The sequence below is a fragment of the Opisthorchis viverrini genome (assembly GCF_000715545.1).
Source record: "Opisthorchis viverrini unplaced genomic scaffold opera_v5_7, whole genome shotgun sequence".
Taxonomy (NCBI): Eukaryota; Metazoa; Platyhelminthes; class Trematoda; order Opisthorchiida; family Opisthorchiidae; genus Opisthorchis; species Opisthorchis viverrini.
Window position 1 is genome coordinate 3,871,409 of NW_008751663.1, and position 9,851 is coordinate 3,881,259.

The window sequence follows — 9,851 nt, forward strand, 5'->3', positions numbered from 1 at the left end:
TAGACCCAACAAATCTTTTATGCACAATTTACAGCTGATGCGTCGAATCGAGCAGGGGGACCATTGGAGATGGGCGAGCTGGCGCCAATTTACTGACTGGAAGGTCCGTGGTTAGAACCCGACTTCTGCCTCTCGACTTCCCCGTCTAGGCTTGGGCTACCCGGAAAAGTTGCTACAGCTGAATGATTTATTTCAGGACTTCTGACTCTCGGAATACAAACATGATTTAACAAACTGCAAATGTTGTCATGTCGGTTCCATTAGAAAACATTTTCCCAGCCAACCCAGCTGAATGAAGTACATAAACAACACAGGCTGTCTCAGTGGTCATTTTTTATCGAAAACATTTGGTGAAGGTGCACGGTAACAAAAAGGTAAGAAAATCTTGCAACCACCTCAAGACGATTACAATAAAAGGAAAAGCAAGGGGAGTTTAAATGCCTTACATTCCCGGGGATCATCTCAACACATCGCGCGGCGTTGATACTCTGCAGTAGCAACAGTATAGTTCTCAAGTCGGAAGTAAGTCTTCTGTTTGGCGCGCAAGAACCTGGCAAAGCAAAGGTAGGGAGAAATGACATCATCCATCTGTCAGGACTGTTCAAAATGATGTTGAACACAACAGAAACGTGCTAGTGGCCTGCGGAAACAAGTGTGGAGCAAACGGAGGACATATGCGGGTCGGTAATAACCATCGATTTCTGTCACTCAACTTTCAATCAATATTTCGGAGCATTCTGTATAACAGATAATGTCGTAAAGCCAGGCTATGTACGTTAAATAGTGACCAGTACGCCAAGATTGTTTTAGGTATATTTTTTTCGTACTTCATGTTTAGGACATACTGATCACATGAACAGCTCTAATGTCCAGCCGTTTCCTCTGATTATCTGCAATTTTAGCACGGGGACGGCTTTGTATACCCACAAAAGTCCCCATAACGACCATCCAGCCCTGAGAGCTCCATTGATGGTAAAAATTAGTGTGCTGCTCAACAAAGAGTAAACATTGAGGGAAGAGAGCTCCTCCCTGGAAAAGACCACGCGGCGATTCCACTTATGTTGAATTCTCAAGAGGGAGATAACTGCAGTAACCGAACAAACAAACAGCCCAAGCTCACGTGGGAACAAGGTGTGTTGAAAATATTGTCGATGGCCTAACCGACGAAAGAGAATCCTGACAGCTCAGCTATCCGAGCATTCAGCCCTCACAACTGGATATCCGCCACTATATGGGTCTGTTAAGCATCATAGTTACCGACAGCACAACAGTAGTCTTGAACAGCGATGCTTCACTGCAGTACAAACACTTGTCTGAAAACGCTAGTGTGAATGAGAGACAATCGGGATGGAAAGTGACAACGCCAATGACGTCGACTAGCAGTCATACTTTGCGGCGGCTCCAGCCACGTACAGGACAGATCACGCTGATCTCATCCGAGAGTACATAGAATGTCCGTAGTCACTTTCATACTCCTCATCAAAGTCAAAGGTTGATCACTCCCTCGAGAGCCCCTCCCTGGGTTGTAAGTATTGTATTCAATGACTATGTCCAAGAGCATAAACTTATATATCAGAGTGCCAAAGGGGGGATGACTTTGGTCAGTTAACCCAAAAACAGCTGCGCATTTTTATCCTCTTAGAAGATTAGAACGATATCGTCTGCAGATTCCAGTAGCCATTTGAACATCCGGGTTTCAAAGACCTCCAAGCGTTCGTCTCTTTTACTCTTTGATCATGAAATTAAATAACAATGGAGAGGTTGAGCACTGTTGACGGACACCACATTGTGTAAGGAGGGTATTGGAGAGTTTTCTTATAATATGACGCCGAAAGCGTGCGAACGGAAAGGACTTATGTCCACAAACTTTCGTGGCATTCCTTGGTGGGTAACTGTGATAAGGAGAACAGACCGGTCAACCGAGATGAATACACCTTTGAAATCTAGGAATGCTAAAGTTGTGAAGCGCTTATACGTATGGCGCTGTTGTTGCAACTGACGGTGTAAAGATCTGGTCAGCGCGAACCAAACTACGGTCGATTCAAGGCTCCAGTGTCCACTATAAGGGGACAAACGGCGAATGACATCAAGAATCACATTACGACTGAAGTTAAGCTGAGCCCTCTGTGATTATCGCACTCGTTACGCACCCCTTTTGAAAACTGGATACCATTGCCGATTTTCTTCAGTTGTTTGAGACAGCCTTCTTTTCCCATATGAAGACAAATAGAACAGACAAGTGCTGACTGACAATTTTACCTCAATCCTTGAGCAATGGAGGTGAAAAGTCAGCAAGACCGAAAGCCTAATGGCCGTAGGGCGTTTTAGCCTCACCGTTCAGGATCATACTTCTGTTATACTGTCCAAATGAGTGGCATTTGGTGCCCACGAGAATTGTTGTTCAAAAGACTCGGCCAGTGGTTGAGGCGTCCTTGTTTATTCAACATGGCCACACCGCTTTCACCCTTGATGGCCTCACTCACTGGTGGTTTCCGGGAATCAGAAGATTAACTGAAATAATCCCCAAGCACTCTCGACTTTTTGGACCTTCACCAATTCCTTAACCCTCTATGTCCACCAGGCATACTTAGTTTCACTATGTAATCCCCTTCAACGAATGCATCTACAATGGTTTCGGGGGCCCATATGGAGTAAATACGACTCCACAGTCTGCATAACTGCGCTGCTCCCTTCCACCTTGGAAGATATTGGACGATTTTATGCGATAAGAGTATCTTCAATTCTGTGTGATCTGCGCTTCTGATTGCTGGAAATCAAAACAAAAAACGAAATTGTCGTGAACGCAGACTCACATTCTCAAAGAACTATGTGGATGAAGGTCCCAAAAGGCTTTCCAGTGAAATATCGACAGCTCTGTGTCTCTCAGTGGCTAAAACGAGTGCTGATCTCCTCGAAAGTACATCACGCATATGATTGTCGAAATCTGGGTCCTTCATTGAGTTGCATTCCTCAGGGTATGTTTGTGTGAAGCTGACAAGCAAATGGTTGGAGCTGGTTTCACTTAAGACAAGTTTTAAAGTTCTTAAGCCGACTGTTTTTCCTACTAGAATTCTAGCAACGAGTGGGCAGAACAGTCAACTGTAAGGAAAACCGAAGGGCATAACGGGATACCAGTTTCCTGGAGTTTGAAATAAAAATGGAAAACACAAGGCCATCGGGCGCCTTGTTTCTCCTTCTCAAAACGAGATTATTTTGGAAAGAGTCAACTGACCTACAGAACCCATTCACTGCACTACTACATTAATGGAAAGGTGCGTCGGCTTGCAGTACGCGCGAAGTATATATATAGGGTTAAGACCATCCTGTCCAGTTCTCATGAGGGCATTTTATCAGTACGAAGAACTTTGACAGCACTGCACAACGGAGTTTTTCGAAAATAGAAAAACGCGTTTTGATTGCAAGACTATATCTATAGGCTGGAGGGAAGATCGATTCTGAGTACTGTATCTGAATCAGAAACAAACAAATTTCAAGCCGAATAAATATGGCAGTGAAGCATCAGTGCCAACACTGATGTTGCTGTCTTTGATGATGATGATGATAATGATGATGATGGCTTCAGGTTCTGGATGGTCGTTGACGGTAACGAAGTATAGGCATTTACCGTATGAATACAAATGAAGACGTATAAACAGTTGTGTGTACTATGAAAGAGCTTTTTGACGAGGGTGAAAAGCTGCTTCGTTAGTCCAAAAGTGGTATCACTGGTTGGCACAGTACAGTCTAGCATATGCGTCCATAGGACTAGTGAACTTTTGCAGTGGCACCGGGCGATTCCACTTGAACAAGACTAACATGCTGTTGACGTTGCGTACACATGAGTCGGTTGGTACTCCGCACAAGATCAAGTAAAGTACTAACGAGAGTATGTGAATATAAACATGTAAATGGGGAGTTTAGAAATAACCTAACGAATTGCAGATGGCTTACTCCAAAAACTCATTGACCAATGTTTCCAGAACAGGTAACCCAGATGGATCGACTCGCGTGCAAGAGACCATTTCGCGCAGCTTTACTAGACAAACCAACGGGAGGGGGAGGTGTAAGTGAATAACAACAGGGAAAAACGAACGCAGTTGTGTGTGCGTCTACGGAAAAGTTGAGAGGATACAATTCGAAAGTTCCACCTTTGTTTCCTGTTTAGGTTCGTTACGTTGCGGATAAAAATTAGGCTACTAGTGAGTAGTCAAATATGAGAAAGTTTTAGTTGTTCGTCTATGGTTCCAGAGCTGTTCAAGATCAAGGTGGCAATTTGATTCCTTAGACCAGTGATGCAGTACTCTGACTAAGCTGGAGAATAGGTGATATTAGGGCCGTAACGGAGAGTACAAGCAAACGGATAGATATATACTAAGAAGTTTATGGACTGGGTGGACAGATGAATTTCTTAGCAAGTAAATCAGATCTGTTGATCCAGTTCTTGCGCCGGACACTAAGAGGTTGTTGAAGCGGCAACAGACGTTGTTGGTTTGGTTTAAATAGCAGTTCACTGAGTCCCTCAATAAAAAGCAGTAGTGTGACATTGCTCAAATGACCCAATTCCTAAAGACTGAGCACACTACTCACAACAAGCTGGTGACAAACTGGCCACCAAAACCAATACACTAATATATCGGTTTGCTGAGTCACACTAGTGGCATAGAGACTGAATGGCCTTCGTGCAAAAAGGTGAGACATAATGTGGTGCCGCATCAGCTATCATACCGCTACTGACCCACTCTGAGAAGGGACCTTTATGCCCTGGTGCTCTAGAGTTTCTGTCCACATTCACTTCCTCTCCACAAGAGGTTATGTCATGTCAATTGATCCGGATGAGGAGGGGAGGAAGTTGGAGACCACTTAGTCAACAGTAGACACGTGGTCACTGTAACTGGTGAGGATAGCTTGTAACTTCGAAGGCGAAATTCAAGTTGAGCAAGTGACGAGGAAGATAAAAATTATTTACATGATGTTTATACTCAGATATTAGGGCATCAAAATCCTCTTCTGTTTAAGTGATGGACCAAACTTGAAGGTGGTGGAATGGCTTGCATGAAAGCTTTTCTCGGTGAGGTGAGAAAGTGAAATTGTCGCGTCGAACATCAACACTCTAGGTTTTTTAAGTTCCACTGCGGAAATGAGCAGAAAAAAAGTGTCATTTAGGCCCATATGTCAAGGAGGAATGTATCCGATTTGAGATTCCGGTATACTAACCGGCAGACTCGAATAATCTTATCGCAAGTATAGGTCGACCCAACTCATAGATGCTAGAATATCCTCCAAGATGCAGCGAAGTGTTGGATTATGTATGGATCCCCAAGTGGAAATACTGAATCTATAAAAAATTCAAGGAGATTGAATGTGTTGTAAAAAGGCTGCATCTGTTCCGGTTGAGTCTCTCCTTAACACCAAAGTAGCTTCCAAATGAGTATAGTTCGTCAATCTCATACAAAGTGGTGCTCGACCAGAACACAAAGTGGACGGAAGCTCCGAAAGTGCTCCTACCCGATGGCCCCTAAAAAGGGATGAACCTATAGTGGGTTGTCGAAGAGGTATCAGCAACGTTATACATCGTGTGTTACGTCTGGACTCAGTAACACTTGCACCCGCTATCTGCCCTAAAGTCGCGGGTGCTGAACCAGCTGGTTCCACTAAGACTATTAGAACAGATGAAGAGCTCCGGATGATATCGTCTTTCCGGTTTTAGGGAATGGCTATACTGCAAAAGCCCGCTTAGCCAAAGCGCTAACACAAAGTCATGTTCTCGATATTCACACTAGGCAATTCATGATTCGAACGCAACACTCCTGAATTATGTGCAGTGAATGTATGATGCTCATCCTCATGCATGTTGGGCTGTGCCCATACTTCATTCAGTCAACGATGAGCCTGACCTTACCCACCACAGTCAGATCTACCACGCAAACGCTAGGACAAATAGTAATGAACTGAAACGAGCATCCTTATACATCACTGAGACCCACGTCGATCAACCGACGGCAGGCTTCTGTTGCTGACGAAGAATACTTCGCCTGACCACAAATTACATAAGAAGAATAAATCCACTCTAGACATGCGCTCATAATTGGTCGTTCTTGGAAAGTGAAAAAATAATTCACATGTAATTTTTATGATTATATGCGTCCTTCAGATGATCGAAGACAAATCCATGAAGCATTGAAATTCACTAATTAAGCAAAAAGGCAATCCCCGGCAGAAAATTTCGCCTAAAGAGACGACCTGGTAAGCTGAACTCACTCTGAACAACTATAATAGTCGTTCAACTACAACACCTATTCAGTGCCTACCACGCCTCCCAAAGGAAGAAACCTCGGGCACTATCAGAAAACTGACATATTTCAAGAGGGAAACGTTAGCTTCAGATTATGGTACTTGATGCAATACGTTATTGTGACAGGATGGAAGAGGACACCTAGTGCATCTTAAGAGGGTGGCGGCACACTGAACCATTATGTTATGGCTAACCAAAGGTACCATAGAAATGATATTAAATCTGAACACCACATGTCTAGTTGGTCGCGGAGCGCTGATAATGTGTCATCCCCATGGTACGCCGAAGTTAGTTGGCGAATACAACACAGATACTCAAAACAGCAACCATACAAGTCCAGAAAACAGAATGGAATGGACTACCATTCATGCTACAGACCATTTGAGCATAACGGACGAACGCCCAGATGTGAACAGGCACTGGAACGCTAGCTCAACTGCTTTAGCTACCTTAAATTGTTACTACTGAATTCTAGTTAGTAAGCCAAAATTTTAAGATTCCCGTAAAATCTCGACAATGCAAGCATAGACGGAAGCATTTACCGAATAGTCGGAGCAGGTGAATAGATCCATAGATATCAGACATTCGTTTATCTGTATGCTGTTTCAACAGCTCTGCATACTGTAGGCGCTCAAATTTATATAGCAACTGCGATCCAACGACTTGGTTGAAATAGTGCTGCAAGCCAGCAATGAATTCATGCCGCAGATCGGAAGTGATCGGTAATTTACACTGTGGTGCAGGCATGTTCTCTGAAGGCTCCGGTTTTACGTCGTTTGTGTTTGCATACTGCAGGAAATCAAGCATAATTGAAGATATTGGATAAGGAGCAGGAAGTTCGTAGAGCTGAAATTGTGGAAAAAGTGAAGAGGGTTGAGCAGGAAAACAGAGATGTCTCAGCCGGATTAAAACATGAGCGTTGGTTAGTGTACATATTCAAATTCAGAACTAACAACTTATATGAGTGGTTATTCCTGATCAAGGACCTTTAAACAGTTAGTGTTGGAAACTCGTATGTTCTGTCCATAAGGTTGAAGCACTACACACCAGGAGTTCTCTCCCTGTAGCACGTACACAATTCCGTGTACGAGCTAAGACTACGACCATGGTGAGTGTGTCAAATCGATAAAAATGTGCATTATTGAATTAGAAGATACATTCACTCATGGTATAGACCATGACCCGAAATGAGTCACGTGACCAATGACATCGACCAGTAAACACTTAGTTCGACATGACACAGTTAAATAGTTCGCAATAAAAACTTGGAAGGTGCCACAAGTGACTGATTATATGAATTTAAGCCTCACCAGTGTGGAACGCATAACAGATCAAGTTACCTTACTCTACACCCACGCTGAAATACAGAAATATGACTGACATCCGAAGAGGGCCAGTCGCCGGAGGATTGATGAGCACCCATATGAACCTAGTGGACGGCAACTTTAGCACACAGAAACAGAAGCACACTAAAAACGGAATATGTTCGATATGGAAACCAAAGCCACTGGTGTATTACAGAAGAACGGGAAGGGGATACTGCAGACTCTCATTGCAACCAGGGGCTAGTGGGTATTACAGAAGAACGGGAAGGGGATACTGCAAACTCTCATTGCAACCGGGGTCTAAAAGCGTTTCGGCATGAGTTCAGTTTACATACCCAAGTACGGCACTGTCCTACTCCTTATAAACATACACCCGGTTGAACTTGCTTGTTTGACAAAACAAGCCGTACACGACCGCAGCTATTCCGCTAACAAATCCTCTTTTACATGCCTAGAAGCAAGCTCCAACCTAGTGGAAATGCCGTGTAACGGTAAGGACTATAAAGCTACCAGTGTAACAATCAAAGAAGTCTGCACAAGTTGCAGTCTTTTTTTAGCAGGGTCGCTCTACTTACTGACTGTACTCTATTGAGAGTCGCAAGCATAAATCGGGTGAAATTTACTCACATTCACCAGACCCTTGTAACGGGAAATAAAGAGGTACTTCTGCGTGGGAACCTCGGACGAAAACTTACTCGGGCCTGCCTCGTAATCAGATCCCAATCATCCACGAGCCAAGCCTTTAAGCTGGAGGGCAGATCCACTTTCAGCTGAGGAGCAGTCAAAAAACCCTCCTCCTGAAACATGAGAAAAGACAACGGAGAAACCCAAGGTGTGACAAACAGGTTGGGGAAAGCCGACAAATGTGTGAGCCGGGTACACATGCTGTAAACGAAAGGGTCATGTAAACAACAAAAGTTGAATCTACAAGCTGAATATACATGCAGTATCAGCTGGATAGCCGCGGAAAGTTGCGTAACATCGTGTACGTAATTAACGGCAGTCATCTCTATTCATTCGGTTAGTACTAATGAACAAAGAGGGCACAAGTGTGTTGTGTTGGTCGTAGTTGCATATGGACACACTGACTGCAGCCTGAACAGGAAACGAGAGAATTTCTATCAGTACTACCACCAGAGGTGCGACAGCTTGACAAGGTGGCAATCTACCTGATAGAATAAGCTATTTGTCAATGAGCTAAGCATACTTCGGTGGTCATTTCGGGCTAGCGGATTTCCGCTCCAAGGACGATAACAAATGGATCGAATGTATTACACATTGGACTGACAACTCGTTTGAGCTCGAGATAGCTGTGATCGAGGCGCGAAGTTGCTGACCAGAAGGTCCGGCTTTTCCATCTCGACTATTCCGTCTAAGCTTGGGCAACCTATCGGTGTCGGGGCTATCGTGAATCCTTCGGGTAATGTGGCAGTTAGGCACCAAAATCGTGTTACAGACGAACGATTTTACCACCCGCTCGCCACCCTACTAGAGCGGTGATGGGTATGTCATGAAGGCACTACTATGGTAAGTTATACAGAGGAAGTGAAGTATTCTGCCGCAATTTCCAGGCACTTTGACATAAAAGTGTTTAGACTTGTCTCTTAAAAGGCCCTTCCGTGTTTGTTTTCAGCAAGAGACAACCGAAACTCTGAGATAATAAAAGTTCCATTTCCGGAAGAAATTGCTCATGATTGATCCCCTTGAAGAACATAGTGGCGCCACCAAAATGTGAATAGTTGTAGAATCTTGGAAGATTCTTTGAAGATCAGAAAACTCTTGAAAACTCTATCAGATCAGAACTCGATGGCGCCGTTCAAATGATGTTTGTGTCGGTATGGACTACCCAGGCGGAATAGTGACTACGGCGACGTTAGGTCCAGTGCTCCTCAAAAGTGCCTAATTTGATCACCATTTCGCATGGTCTGTCTCACAAGATGATTGAAGCGGCATGCAAATGAAATTGACATCATGGGACTCCTGGCCAACTCACGAAAAAACGCGACTCTAATGCACTTGGTCAAATGGGTATTTGGTGCCGAAATAGAATAAGGCCAAAGTAGTATGTCTCAGTCAATGCTGTGTGAGGAGCTTGCATCTAGGGAACAGCAGGTGGCCAGTGTCAGGATTTGTAAATGATCACTCGAAAAGTATCAGCTCAAGACGAAATCCCATGGGACTGTACCGAACTGGACTTATTTGAAAGGTTTCTCTGGTAGCAGGTCATATATATA

General features: G+C 44.0%; 1 protein-coding gene across 1 annotated transcript in view; it reads right to left on the reverse strand.

The window, feature by feature from the left end:
• Window positions 1-208: 208 nt before the first annotated feature.
• Window positions 209-9,851, reverse strand: part of T265_00752 (hypothetical protein) — a gene marked incomplete at both ends in the record, with an annotated part of 10,940 nt that continues 1,297 nt past the window's right edge. Inside the window, 4 exons of the mRNA XM_009164601.1 lie at window positions 209-550; window positions 3,952-4,036; window positions 6,835-7,138; window positions 8,313-8,414. Of these exons, the coding sequence (XP_009162865.1) occupies window positions 463-550; window positions 3,952-4,036; window positions 6,835-7,138; window positions 8,313-8,414 (579 nt within the window). The remainder of the gene's footprint in view (window positions 551-3,951; window positions 4,037-6,834; window positions 7,139-8,312; window positions 8,415-9,851) is intronic.